Source organism: Pristiophorus japonicus, chromosome 2 (assembly GCF_044704955.1).
Source record: "Pristiophorus japonicus isolate sPriJap1 chromosome 2, sPriJap1.hap1, whole genome shotgun sequence".
Lineage (NCBI taxonomy): Eukaryota > Metazoa > Chordata > Chondrichthyes > Pristiophoridae > Pristiophorus > Pristiophorus japonicus.
Window position 1 is genome coordinate 316,774,795 of NC_091978.1, and position 14,711 is coordinate 316,789,505.

Genomic DNA, 14,711 nt, shown 5'->3' on the forward strand with positions numbered 1-14,711 from the left:
CACAGCTGTCGCCAATCTGATAGGGAGCATTCCGGCAACCGCAACCACAGTCACGGTGCTGGATATCTCCAACGGGTTTTGGTTGATTCCCCTCAGATGGGAAGACCAATACATGTTTGCATTCATTTTTAAAGGGCAGCAGTATACATGGACATGCCTTCCCGAGGGGTTCCACAACAGCCCCTCCATATTCCACCAATGCATGGCGGATGCATTAAAAGGCTTCAGCCGATCTCACCAGTTAATCCAGTACGTGAACGACCTGCTTTTGTTCTCTGCGGAGGGGGAGGAGCACGGGCCACTGCTGGACGAGCTGCAAAAGCTGTTGCAGGAGGCGGGGTTCAAGGTCAACCCCAAGGGCCCAAGAAAGCCCAGATCGGCCAGGAGGGAGTCAAATTCCTCGGGTTGACCATAAGGGCTGGTGAAAGGGCCATAGATGAGGCTAGGAGGAAGGCAGTACAGGAGCTACCAGCCCCCAAGAATGTGACTGGGGTAAGGTCTTTTCTGGGACTCACAGGATACTGCCGGGACTTCATAGAGGGGTTCGCAGCCAGGGCAGTCCCTCTGCTTCGGCTCCTCTGCAAGGGAGTCGAGTGGGAGTGGGATCAGAACTGCCAGGAAGCGTTCACTCACCTCAAAGAAAATTTGCAGACGCCACCCACATTGGGAGCCATCAACGGTGGGGAAGAATTTGTTTTTGAGGTAGCAGCCAGCAGGGATAGCTTGAGCACAGTGTTGCTCCAGGAGCTGCACAACAAGCTATGGCCCATGGATTACTCATCTAGGGTTCTCACTGAGGTAGAAAGGGAATATTGCAACTGCGAAAGGCACCTCCTAGCCACGCATTGGGCTGTAAAACGCTCTCAGCTTTTTACAGGTTCATCCCCAATAGTTCTCCTGACCCACCACACACCCACTCAGATGCTGTTGGATGGGAGAATCAAAGATGGGATGGTGAGCAGTGCCCGCATTGCTCGCTGGACATTACTGCTCTCACAGTTGAACTTGAGAGTGCAGGGGTTGACCGAGCCAGAGCTAACATTCAACATGATTTACCCAGGGACAACCTACACGTGTACGATAGAAGGGGTGTGGGATGTAGATGAAGGATTCCGGGCTGGAATACACCCGACGGGCCAGGACATTTATGTAGACCGGTCCAGTTCAGTTGTAAAGGGGGAGCGCCTCACCGGCTGCGGAATTTATGACCCTACAGCTAAAATAGCGAAAGCCATTAAACTTCCCAACACCCTGAGCGCTCAGCACGCCGAACTGTCGGTGGTAGCGTACATGGTCACCCACCCTGATGAGTTCCCCACCCCCTACACCATTTGCTCAGACAATGGGGCAGGTAATGCAGGCCACCTTAAAACTCTTGGGGATTCAAGGGAAGTGGCATGTGGCTCACAACTCCCAGTCATCGGGGATTATGGAACGCATGAACCGGACACTAAAAGAAAGGCTGAGGAAGGAGATAAGCCCGTTCCCACAGAAATGGGACGAGGTCTTGTCTCTGGTATTAATGGGTGTCCAGGCCAGCCCCTCCAGAAGCACAGGGTACTCCCCACATGACCGGGAGGATTATGCGCACCCCAACCAACCTATGTGTTGCCACCGGTCCTCACCGAAGCGCAGGTCGGGGAGGTAAACCGGGACAGGTTTGTCCAGAATCTGTTCGAAACATTAAAACAGATTTGCTGGCAGGCAGCCAATAACCTGGGGAGCCAGCACTGGAAAAATCGGTTGCTGCTAGAGCCCCACAGAACCCACGAGTGGAAGGAGGGAGACCAGGTAATGGTCAGAAATTATGCCCGAGTATGCCTGAGCCACTGTACATGGGGCCTTATAGATAAGGCGAGCCCCATGGTATATGCTGTAAAACTCCAGAAACACACAAAATGGTTTCATATAAACCAGTGCAAGTTGTTTAACCCCGAGGAGGGGAAAACAAAGACAAAGAGGCACCAGGGCACGATTATGAGCCTGGTGGACATGGGTCTTCCTCCCATGGTGTGGGACGATGATGACCTGAAGGATGGGGCGGTAAGGAGAAGCAGTTGGGTCCCATGGCCGAGGGCGCTATGGATGCCTCCTTACTCGCTAACCGCGAGCTGCAAGAGGCCCCGATGGAAGAGGTCTTAAATGGGGCGCTCGTTACTGTGGCAGGGAACACTGTAAATATCTTGCAAATAACCAAAATCAGATCCATGGAGGAAAACCGCTCACAGAACGGAACCGTTTTGCATCTGTTTTAGCAGAAAACCAAAGGAGATCGGAGGAACAACGGGAATATGGTCAACAAATTTATCGTACTTCTATTCTTAATGATGATCGGAACTGGCAGCATGGAAAGAGGAGACACCAAGGTGTCCTTCCTCTTCGGCTGCACAGGGGGGAATGGGCCTACCATGACACAGGGGGGTAGCACAGGGGACACGGATAAAACGGCCACCTACTTCCACGAGGGAAGGTGGCCAGGCTGGCTGGGATCGAACTCAACTCAGTACTCCGGCATCAAGGGTTTCACATATGGAGAAGCTTCCATACTGTGTCCCAAGCTGCAGGTCACGGCCACACGGGTTAGGTTGACCGAGGGGAAGCGCATCTGTCTAAGATGTGAGGGACACATTCCCTTGGGACAGTGGTGGTGGTTAAGGACGTTGGGCCAGGCCAAGGGTAACCGATCCGCGGACTGGGAGAGACATGGGGACGACACATACCGACAGATTACGGGAATGACGGGGGGAGTGGAAGTGTGCTGGAACAAGTGGTGGAAAGAGGAACATAGAAAAAAACATAGAAAATAGGTGCAGGAGCAGGCCATTCAGCCCTTCTAGCCTGCACCGAACAGGGAATTTACGTGTGTATGTGGGGGTCGGAACGGGTCTGCCCGACAGGTGTGTCAATTGTCTTTTTGCGGTGATGGCAGGACTCCGGGGACTGGGACCGGATGGGATCTGAGCATGGACTCGTGCGTGATCCCAGACTCTCCCAACACAGTAAATTCCACGGAACTGGTAGCACACGAGAGATAGCCCCTGCCCACAGCCCCACTGGTACAGGAAACACAGATTAGTTGACCCGCCACCACACCGGGACCGAGGAATGAGTTAGTGTTAGTCCCAACCGGCAAGATCTTGTACGAAGTCGCGTCGGTCATTCTAAATTTAACCCGGGTACAGCTGCCCCGGTGGTGTCCGGTAGAAATGGAAAAATTATGAGGCTCTGTTGAAGGAAATGTTCCAACAATTTTATGAATTAAGTTACAGGGACGTGAATCGGGAAAGTCTGTACGATTTAACTGTAAACCATCGGGTTGGTTTGGGGAGGTATAGGTGGGGGGTATTTAATGATGCGGCTACAGCCTTCAGTACGGGCAGGTCCATTATCAACAGTATGGACGATGTACAGTTGCAGATGCAGATCCTTAAGGGACCAGCTGCGAAAGATACTGAGCTAGAGGGATCAGAGTTATGGGACGATTAAGCAATGATTATACATTTAAAGGAAGTCATAGTCGAGCTGGAGGCATACGCTCAGACAATCACTAGTTTGATCAAGGAAGATCAGAATGCAACAAAAAAACGATGCATGTGTGTTATACGGTGCATGGCTGCTGAATGAAGGGCGTGGTAATTTGGAGGACCTACAGCAAGGTTGAATCCCTTCGTGGGTCAGCAACCGGCACCTCACCGTGCTCAGCCCATACGAAAATTTAATGAGCCTGTGCCAACTCTAACTGGCCTCAGAGGTATACCTGGTTCCAGTTGACTGTAGTCAGTCCAACCACACTGTAATGGGGATTGTATCCCGGATGCTGGTAATGAGTGGATCACCGCGGCCTGCGCCAGTATACCGAATAGAGAATATTGGCGTCCTAAGGGACGGGATGCACGTGCGACGTCATGGGGCCCCGCTGTTTGTTGTAAAGTGGGAGCACACCATGACTGGCACTGACCTCAATGGATGCCAGAGCAGGGGCGCGCATGTGGTGTTGTGTCCCCAGCATTTGAATGTGTTTAATCGGCCGGTATACAGGTTTAAATCAGATGGTGCGGAGCCCATTAATTGCAGCATGTAGGTGATGGCCCAAAGCCACGTTCCACCCCAGGTAGCATATGCGGGCAGAAGGACATACTGCGTCACGCCAAGCGTGGATCAGTACCGGGTACACAACGATACTTGGTGCCTGGTCACCGACAAGACTTTCTGCTTCAAACCCCACACTGAAGTTCAGGTGACTCAAGAGCGCATCATTCTCATTTCAGAGTCCACCATGGTACACCTCACGGTGAATGATACAATACCAGATCTGCAACAATACGTAACACGGTTCGGGTATGAAATTCCTCCTCTGCCCGATCACCTCACAAAATTAATAAAGGAAGTTGAACTCTCCCAAAAGCATTTCTATACCCTCAAGCAACGGAGCAGGAAAACGGGGGATGAGATAAAAGAACTGGTTTCTCTGCCATGGTGGGACATCGGTCTGAATATTGAGATTCCCCATGGATTCGTGTGATTTCTCACACGATTTTAGTAGTTCAATGTGTGTTGGTGTTTTATCTTCTCCGGTTGTCATGCAGAAAGCAAAGTAAAACACACCGAAACCGGTGGCAAGCATTGATTAAAGAATAGCCCGGAGTTGACTGTCTGTTTGTATATATTCACCTGTAACTTGTGATGTGATTATTGTATAAAGTGTGAGATACAGGACCCTGGGGTAAAATGTATGGTTTGGTTGGGACATACAGTGCGCCTACAGCAGCAGAAGACAACGGAACTTTTGATGATATTTCTGTTTGGGAAAAGTTGAAATATCAAAGGGGGCCTTAGCAGTATGCGCAGACTCCATGGATTTTTAGATATACCCTTATTAAAAACTGGACAGGCTGTTTGAGGGAAGCAATGGTAAAACCAGGTTGCATGCATATGGTAATGGGCTGTCCTTGGGAACAATGGCTCGAGAGACCCACTCCCAAGACATGGATAACGAGACTAACGACTCACTGTTTCTGAGAAGGTGAACTTGTTAAGTATGATCGGCTGGGAGATCAAAACGAGATCAAAGCCATCACCGACCATTAAAACATATCAAGAAGACATCAAACCTGAAGCACCTTTTGTTACCAAGGAGGCCAGGCCCCGGAAGGTGGGAAGAGGCCACAAAGGACTTGAATGGATGACCCATCCAAACCTGGGAGGAAGCCTTGAAACCATGCCCTAAGGCCCTGCGTCCATTAAAACACAGACAACGATCTGTGTATTGGAGGTATATATCAGAGAGCCGTTTTTGATAGCTCTCTCTCTCCTGCCCTCACCACAACGGAACGTCAACAGGAGCTGAGCCTTGCTCTTCCAACCCAGATGGACTTCGACTCAGACTGGGACTCGCAAGGCCGGTACGGAACCAGGTAGCTGAGACGTACGGGAAGAAGCTGCAAGATCAAGGGCAATCTAGATGAGCATTGCCAAGCCTCCGCCCCCACAGGATCATTTAGCTGGGAAAGGGGGTGTCTGTATGTTCTTACCAAACTAGAGGGGGTTTAGTGTTGGAAGGGTCCGGTGAAAGTTTAGTTCACGGGAAGGTGTCTTTCGGTCGTGGTAAGTCAGCATGACAGGGGCTTGTTGGACAAGCCAAGGTTGTACTGTTGTAAACTGTACTGTTATGTACACACACCTCTTTTACTGCATATAAGTGGGGTGGTTTTGTTAACCTTAATAAACACTGTACGGGTGAGCCCGAAAACGTTGTCCGTGTTCAAATCTGTCCTCAGTAATCCCCATCGTCCAGAACTTGTAGTAAGGGGGTTTACGCGCTCACTATGAGCGGGGTGAAACCACTTACAATAACCGGCGATTGCGACGGGGCCTATTAGTTACCGCAAAAACCGGTTACAAAACTTAACTGGACCAGCCACATAAACACTGGCTGCAAGAGCAGGTCAGAGGCTGGGGATTTTTTGGTGAGTGACTCACCTTCTGATTCCCAACGCCTTTCCACTATCTACAAGGCACAAGTCAGGAGTGTGATGTAATACTCTCCACTTGCCTGAGTGAGTGCAGCTCTAACAACACTCAAGAACCAGGACAAAGCAGCCCGCTTGATCAGCACCCTATCCATCACTGGTGGACCATGGCTGCACTGTGGACCATCTACAAGATGCACTGCAGCAACTCGCCAAGGCTTCTTCGACAGCACCTCCCAAACCCATGACCTTTACCATCTAGAAGGTCAATCACTTGGGGGGTACCACCACCTCCAAGTTCCGCTCTAAGTCACACACCATCCTGACTTGGAAATATATCGCCGTTCCTTTATCTTCACTGGATCAAAATCCTGGAACTCCCTACCTAGCAGCACTGTGGGAGTATCTTCATGACAGGGACTGCAACGGTCCAAGAACATGGCTCACCACCTCCTTCTCATGGGCATTTAGGGATTGGCAATAAATGCTGCCCTTGCCAGCGACACCCACATCCCGTGAATGAATTAAAACATTTTAAAGGAAAGGCAAGAGGGATGGAAGAAGGTGTCAGAAAAATAGGGGACAAGTTCAAGGCATGACTTGATGATAATGGACAGACTGCCACCACTGCAATTTGAGTGGAGCAGCTGGGAAAAATATAGTCAGTCTGATGGCTTCAATAAGTGCAAGGTGTCACTACCCATGAGCCAAGTTTCAATTAAAGCCAGGATCTTAATGGAATCATCTACAATGAGGAAGATTCAAGCCTGGGACAGTGGCAGCAGAAGTGTAGGAAGATTGAGGAATTGTGATGGATTGGGTTAGGGATTGGTGAGGAGGGGAGCGCGCAGGGCGGGAAACACCTGAAAGAGAAATATAAAGATGGCATAGCTGTGTGGCAGGAATGGTAGAGGGAGCCCGAGAGAAAAAAGGATAGAAGTAACAGACTCCGGTCCAGAAGAGCATCCAAATGGGCACAGAATATTACTTTCACTGAAACCATGGGTATAGGAGAAAAGATTGCAGATTTGATCTAGTAAGAGAGAACTTTAGGACTGATACCAGGAAGTTCTTCTTCACACAAAGAATCAACATTTGGAATGGACTTCTGGGTAAAGTGGTGGAGGCAAAAACTCTGGAATCATTGAAAAAACAATTAGATACAGCAATAAGGCAGTGTATGGTTGCTCTGTACGGATGAATTTAAGATGGGTTAAATGGCCTTCCTTATCCATAAATGTCTTGTGATCTACTGAGATTTGTTCAGGAAGCAGATTGTTTTTGTTGAAACTGTACAAAATCCCTCTGACATTTGGGTATAGTGGCCACCATGTGGTAGATCTGTGAATTACAAAATAGCTGAATTGTTTTTGTATATATGCGGATATCAAAAGTGTCATAATAACCCCTCAGTATAAGGTTCAGTGCCATACTGCATCATCTTCAAGGCCACACATTAACAGAAAACATCATAAAACATCCTTCCTTCAGTAGGCTATGTATTTCCTGAATTGTAGAAGGACTAAGTTCTGGTAAACATTATTAAAATGACATAGAGATGGTAGCTTTCCTTTAAAAAAAAATCTTAATAGTATTATTAAACATCAGGCTACTTTATCATTCAAAGCTAGGAGTCATTAGGAAAATAAAGTCCTACTAAGCTCCCTGGTTGGGATACTTGGCTGCTAGATACAAGACGCCATAGTGTTGACCATCTAATACACAAGTGATAAAGTTTTGTCCTGCTCTTTTCCTTGACGGAACTGTCTCATGCTAGGTTACAGTTCCACAGACCGAACTTAATTGGTTGGTCTTCCCATTGGAGTCTAGACAGTGGTGAGTTATTGCTAGGGTTCTCAACCTTTTTGCTTCAGAGGCCCCCCCTCCAGTGTTATAAAAATTTCACTGACCCCTGTAACACAATTACTTTTTCAGTATAACAATTAGTTATTATTAGCATTTTTAAAGGCACTTAAAGGCCCTATTACACCTTACATAAAGAAGAATATATTTAGTCCTAAATTTGCATAAACAAAATACTGGATACTGAAAATCTGAACTCAAAACAGAAAATGCTGGAAATACTCAGCACATCAGGCAGTATCTGTGGAGAGAGAAAAAGAGTTAATGTTTCAGGTCGCTGACCTTTCGTCAGAACCTGTTCAAGGACTTGAGAGGAAAGGACTCTATATGCTGCCCTCACCAACTGAACCATGGGTGACAATTGTATTCATCGGCCTGAAATGTTAACTCTGTTTCTCTCTCCACAGACACTGCTTGACCTGCTGAGTATTTCCAGCAGTTTGTTTTTATTCTAAATTTACAGTATATGCCTATTTACTGCACAAGGTCTGCTCCACCCCATCAACAATTTGTTTACTAGGAAATGAACCAGGAGCAATTGTGCACACTCGTTCGCACTGGACTAAAATTTCAGGTCCACGACCTCCATTTCGGAAACAGAACTTTCCTTTTATTTTGATACCAAACCTCAAAGGACATGAGCGTCCAGACTCGGCCTATTTGGCCGTCAGAGAAGCACATGGTCATGAATATAAAACTCTGAATCTGAGGTATCGTGGTAACGCCTTCAGCTATTTTATTAACTCAGACTGAAGATATTGACGTATCCTGATTATTATAGCCTTTGCCCTTAAAATATTTGAACTTTTTAAAAAAGCCGCTTTATTCTAATTATTATAAAATGGTAATAGACAGCTTCAGTATATGTAAAACAGTTAAAATCACGGGGTTCAAACCAGTTAAAATCAATTAGCAGCCTCTATTTTGTTTTTTTGTTGTGTCTTTTAACTTAGATTCTACCTGTAGAACGGAAGTCATTATACGATCCTGCATCAATGAAGCAAAACAGCCTCACACTTGAGATTAAAAGTCCTTTGCTGAATAGCAACATGGATTTGCTTTTTGCATCAGGACTCACACGAATAAGCTGCAAACCAGCATTTTAATCTGTCAGAAAATATCCTGATGTGTTTCTAAAATATTTTCCCAACCTGAACGAACACTAAATCGTCCGGGGGTGAAAATTCCACCAACAAACCTGACCAGAGAGTGTCAGTGAGCCATGTGGAGGGGGAGGGGGAAGAGGGTGTGGAGTCACCAGGACAACAATATCAACATTCACAATAGTCCAATCTTCTCACTTTATGCGTCTGGCCCATTCATCGCTAAACCACTCTTTTCAATGTTGTCTCATTCTCCTTTAATGCCCTTAAAATGCTTGAATATTTACTGACTTCCCTCTCCTCGGCCCTCAGACTCATACATTTGTAGCTATAGAAACGCATATATGCTACACAAGCCGGGGCGGTGATTCACCAGTGCTAGATTGGCACAGGTTCGCAGCCACTGTATCTGCAGTTTGATGCAGTTCCATAAGAGGTATTGGTAGTCTCTGTTCAAATTATGCCCAAATCTCCTTCTTTCCTGCCATAAGCATCAGTAATCTCTCCTGTATAGTGATGGGACACTGGCAGGCCCATGAAATCTTCTCGCAGATCCCCCCAGTTGAACCCCCCCTCGAGTTACTGGACAATGGTGATGTTACTTTGAAAATGTCAGTAACCAGTACTTCTACATTCCGTGACAAGAGAAGTGCAAAATATCCTGTTCATACTCGAGAAACTGCTGAACACTCCACTCAAACATTGGACCATCTGGACGGAAGCAAGCCCCTGTAGTTAAAATAATCATCTTTACAAATAGCTGCCAAGTCACAGCAATAGACAATAGTATTTGCAGTAATTTGGTGATACTATTCAATCAAATGGTATTTTCTTGATCCATATTTTCTTACATTCTTACATCTATTTTTCTGTCAGGTTTTCAACAGAAAGGTGTGACCAAACCAAGAACATGTTGTGATGGAGATCTGTTGAATGTATCACAATTTAATATTAATGATATCTTCAATACCACCATATTTACAATTTATTTTATTTACAACACAATCACTGCATCAATGATTGTAAGCAGTGGAATGAAAGAACAGTAGTTTAAAAATAGTTCAGCAACTAACTGCCCACATGTAATGTAATCCAAGAGGCTATGATAGATTGTCCCGAAAAGGCGGCCATTGCTGTTACACATTCTTTAGCACATGAAGTTAACTGGTAAGATTTTAGTGTTGGTAATTTAATAGAAACTTTGAGGACAAGAACATATGTAACGTTGAAAAGGTTTGCAACAACTAATGTTACTGCAGTAATAATGTATATAGGGGATTGGCGCAGGTTCGCAGCCACTGTATCTGCAGTTTGATGCAGCTCCATAAGAGATATTGGTAGTCTCCGTTCAAATTATGCCCAAATCTCCTTCTTTCCTGCCATAAGCATCAATAGTCTCTCCTGTATAGTGATTGGACACTGGCAGGCCCATGAAATCTTCTCGCAGATCCCCCCAGTTGAAACCCTGCTCCCCCCACCCCCGAGTATACTCCTACAAGTATTACACAATATTGACAACAAGATTATTGTATTATATGTACATGATATTAATGAGTGATTCCATAATCTACATATTTACCCCAGTAGGTCAAACATTGAGTATGTCTCAAAACAGTGCACGTTAGCTCTCTCAGATGGCAAAAACACTTGTAAGACTCCAGGGGTTAACACGTTAGCCTACAAAGTATATGGGTCTCTGGTCTATACAAGAGATATTTTACACATTTGGAGCGATGACAGATGTAAGCAATAGTGCTGCTCCAGAGGAAGATGAGGAAAAATCACAGTGTGCCCATTATTACATTTCAAAGAAAAAAGGAGGAAAAAATAAAACAATATTCGTTTAATACAAGTTGCAAACATATATATAAATAAGTAAATTGTGAAAAATCAGATGGGAGAAAGACTGACATAACTCATTTGCCATAAATTTGGAGAAAGATCCATGAAAACCGAGAGAAGCAGGTAAAAACTACTTAGAGCATTTCTCCAGGGTTTACACAGATCTTCTGCCGAAGTTACGGCGGACGATTGAAATAAATTTATCCCTAAAATACCGTCACAGCATCATGATCAATTCCTGTTTATTCTTGCCTTCAATAAAATTGAATGCCTGTTCCATTATTAGTGAACTGTTTCTAATCATAGTAGTTCACTATTATAAAATAGCACCTGGTCAGGAACTTTACATTTGTTTTTCAACAGACTTTGAGTAGTTTCTCTAGGCTGAATCAAAGAATGCCACAAGACTTTTAGGGTCATAATTATCTAAAATCTCCAGCAAAAGAGGAACCTTGGTTTTCACGTTGGTGCCTTTGAATTTGAATTTATCTATGAAGAGGTCAGTTATCATGCCTATATGAGAAAAAAAAAAGAATTAGTATGAACATAAAGATGCACCTCACACTTTACTGTTCAAGTGCTACACATTTCTCTTACACTTTAACAAATGGAAGCCGAGTATTATAGAAATAGTACAGCACAGATCATCATTCGGCCCAACGAATCTGTGCTGGCTCTTTCGAAGAGTAATTCAGTTAGTCCTACTCTCCCCCCACATCCCTGGAATTTTTTCTCTTTCAAGTATTTATTCAATTCCCTTTTTAAAGCTACTACTGAATCTGTATCCACTATGCTATCAGGCAGTGCATTCCAAATCCTAACCACTCGTTGCATAAAAAAGTTTCCCCTCATGTGCCTCTGGTTCTTTCACAATCATCTTAAATCTGTGTCTTCTCATTATCGACCTTTAAATAGTGCACAATATTTTTGTTTTTATTGTATCCACATGTCTATTTCATTTTCCTCAGAGTCTTGAAAGACAGGGAATTTAACATGTCTACGTGGTGACTCAAAGGGTAATTAAACTGCTTGGTGTGGTGGTGACCCATTTAGAGCAGGAAGGCCACACTGTCTCTGCTAAGTTAACTGATTGGAGTGGGATGGCAGTGTGACACTACAATTGGCCTCAATATCCTCAGGCTAGGGAAAAGAAAAAAGACTTGCATTTATATAGCGCCTTTCATGACCTCAGGACGTCCCAAATCGCTTTACAACCAATGAAGTACTATTGAAGTGTAGTCATTGTAATGTAGGAAACGCAGCAGCCAATTTGCGCACAGAAAGCTCCTATAATCAGCAATGTGATAATGACCAGATTATCTTTTTAGTGATGTTGGTTGAAAAGAATTGACCAAAGTTCCTGCTCCTCACATTATTCGGTGATCCCTATTATAAATGGGTATGTGTGGATGTAAGCTGAGGCCACAATCAGGTTCAGTTGTGATGCCATCCATAGTGAAAGTGCCTATTGATACAAATTGTCTGAGCTCACACGTGAAGAATGACCACCTTAGTGAATTACTATAGGTCCTGTGATTCCTGTAAAATTTTAACCCCAGCCACATCCTTCAGAAAAGGCGGATATGAAAGGGAAGGAAATGGAGGAATAAAAAAAATTAACTACATTATTTTAAAATTAAAATTACTTACTATTTGTTGAATAAACAACATACACAACAGAGAATGATGATTATCCAGTTTATTCCTGTCACAAAGCAGACTTCATGTTTGGGCTAGATTTTCTTCCCCGACATCTTGTATGGGTTATCAGGTCTTCCTTGGATGTGGATTAAACGGTGTTCAACCACAACCACCTACGTTTTCACTACAATTGATATACCCTCAGAGCTAGAGATACCACAAACACCATAGTTTAAAGCACAACTTTCAAACATGTAATAATGATTTATTATGTCCTTGAACATGTTGTCGCCTCCTAAATCTGTGCCTATCTTTCCCGCAACTCCATGTATGATGAATCATTCTAATTAGGTTTCCGCCCTGCCACAGTACTGAAACGGCCCTCATCAAAGTCATAATGACATCCTATGTGACAGTGACAGTGCCCATGGTAAACTATCCCTCCTCATCCTTCTCGACCTGTCTGCAGCCTTTGACACAGTTGACCAGACCATCCTCCGCCAATGCCTCTGCTCCGTCGTCCAGCTGGGGGGGGACTGCCCTCACCTGGTTTCATCCAGTCGTAGCCAGAGAATTACCTGCAATGTCTTCACTTCCCGCTCCCGCACGGTTACCTCTGGAGTCTGCCAAGGATCTTTCCCTAGCCCCCTTCTATTTCTCATCTACGTGCTGGCCCTCGACGACTTCATCCGTAAACAAATTAGGTTCCGTATGTACGCTGACAACACCCAGCTCTACCTCACTACCACTTCTCTCAACCCCTCCACCGTCTCTGATTTGTCACGCTAATTGTCCGACATCCAGTACTAGATGACCAGAAATTTCCTCCAGCTAAGTATTGGGAAGACCGAAGCCTTCGGTCTTCGGTACCTGACACAAATTCCGTTCCCTAGCCACTGAATCCAGCTCTCTCCCTGGTAACTATCTGATGCTGAAAGCAGACTGTTCGTATTTTACACCAAGATGAGCTTCCAATGACATATCTGCTCCATCACCAAGATTGCCTACTTCCACCTCCGTAACATCGCCCGACTCTGCCTCAGCCCATCTGCTGCTGAAACCCTAGACTTAATTATTCCAATGCATTCCTGGCTGGCCTCCCATCTTCGACCTTACATAAACTTGAGCTCTTCCAAAGCTCTGCTGCCCGTATCCTAACTCTCACCAAATTCCGTTCACCCATCATCCCTGCACTCACTCATCTACATTAACTCCCGGTCTGGCAACACCTCAGTTTTAAAATTCTCATCCCTGTTTTCAAATCCCTCCATGGCTTCGCCCCTCCCCATCTTTGTAGCTTCCTCCAGCCCTACAAGCCTTCGCGATCTCTAAGCTCTTCCAATTCTGGCCTCTTGTACATCTTGATTTTAATCGCTCCACCATTGGTGGCCATGCCCGCAGCTTCCTAGGCCCTAAGCTCTGGAATTCTCCCCATAAATCTCTCCACCTCTCTCGCTCTCTTTCCTCCTTTCGGACGCTCCTTAGAATCTCAGTCTTTGTCCGAGCTTTTGGTCATCTGTCCAAATATCTCCTTATGTGGCTCAGAGTCAAATATTTGTCTGATAATCGCTCCCGTGAAGCGCTTTGGGATGTTTTATTATGTTAAAAGGCGCTATAAATGCAAGTTGTTGTTGATTTAATATTTAGAGGTACTGGAGAATGACCCTCACCTGGGGAACCATACCCTACCAGTGTCACCACCTTTAGGAGCAAAGGAGGAGATAATTTAGTGCACAGGTTTTCTGCCAAAGGAGCTAAGCTTCTTTGATGCACCGGAGAATGTTTCAGCTACAACATGCAATCCCATTAAGAATCATTTCAAAAGTATTAATTGTGCAAGCCATTCTGAAGCTCGGAAAGCATGGTTGCTTTTAGAGGGAGTGGAGGAACTGAAATTAATGGAAAAGGTCACGGGTTGTGCTGTGTAATGCGCACTTGGAAAAGACATCTATCAGCATAATTGTATGTTTTCAACTCTTCATAGTATTCCTTCTCTTAATTTACAGTACTTGCCATACAATCTCTCCAAGTGAGCAGGCTGTTTCTTATACTCTTCCAGTAGATTATCAGCTTCCTCTAAAATGCAGCGGTATTCAGGTATGAGGAAATCCACATTTCCTTCATATACTTGCAGCTCCTGCAATGAAAATGGGTCACTTGATCACACAGATCATTACACTTAATTTCAGAGACTCTCTACATTCTACTATTGCTATAAATATAACAATAACTTGTATTTATATGATGCCTTTAATGTAGGAAAACATACTAAGGTGCTTTGTAGACGTGTAAT

At 45.0% G+C, this 14,711-nt stretch overlaps 1 protein-coding gene across 3 annotated transcripts in view; it reads right to left on the reverse strand.

Annotated features, from left to right (window-relative positions):
- Positions 1 to 9,908: 9,908 nt before the first annotated feature.
- The window catches only part of bbs7 (Bardet-Biedl syndrome 7), a 68,909-nt gene continuing 64,106 nt past the window's right edge, over positions 9,909 to 14,711 (reverse strand). For all 3 annotated transcript variants that reach the window (XM_070871790.1, XM_070871787.1, XM_070871797.1), the window contains 2 exons: positions 14,432 to 14,555; positions 9,909 to 11,290 (listed from right to left, as the gene is read on the reverse strand). In XM_070871790.1, the coding sequence (XP_070727891.1) occupies positions 11,157 to 11,290; positions 14,432 to 14,555 (258 nt within the window). In that variant the 3' untranslated portion in view covers positions 9,909 to 11,156. The remainder of the gene's footprint in view (positions 11,291 to 14,431; positions 14,556 to 14,711) is intronic.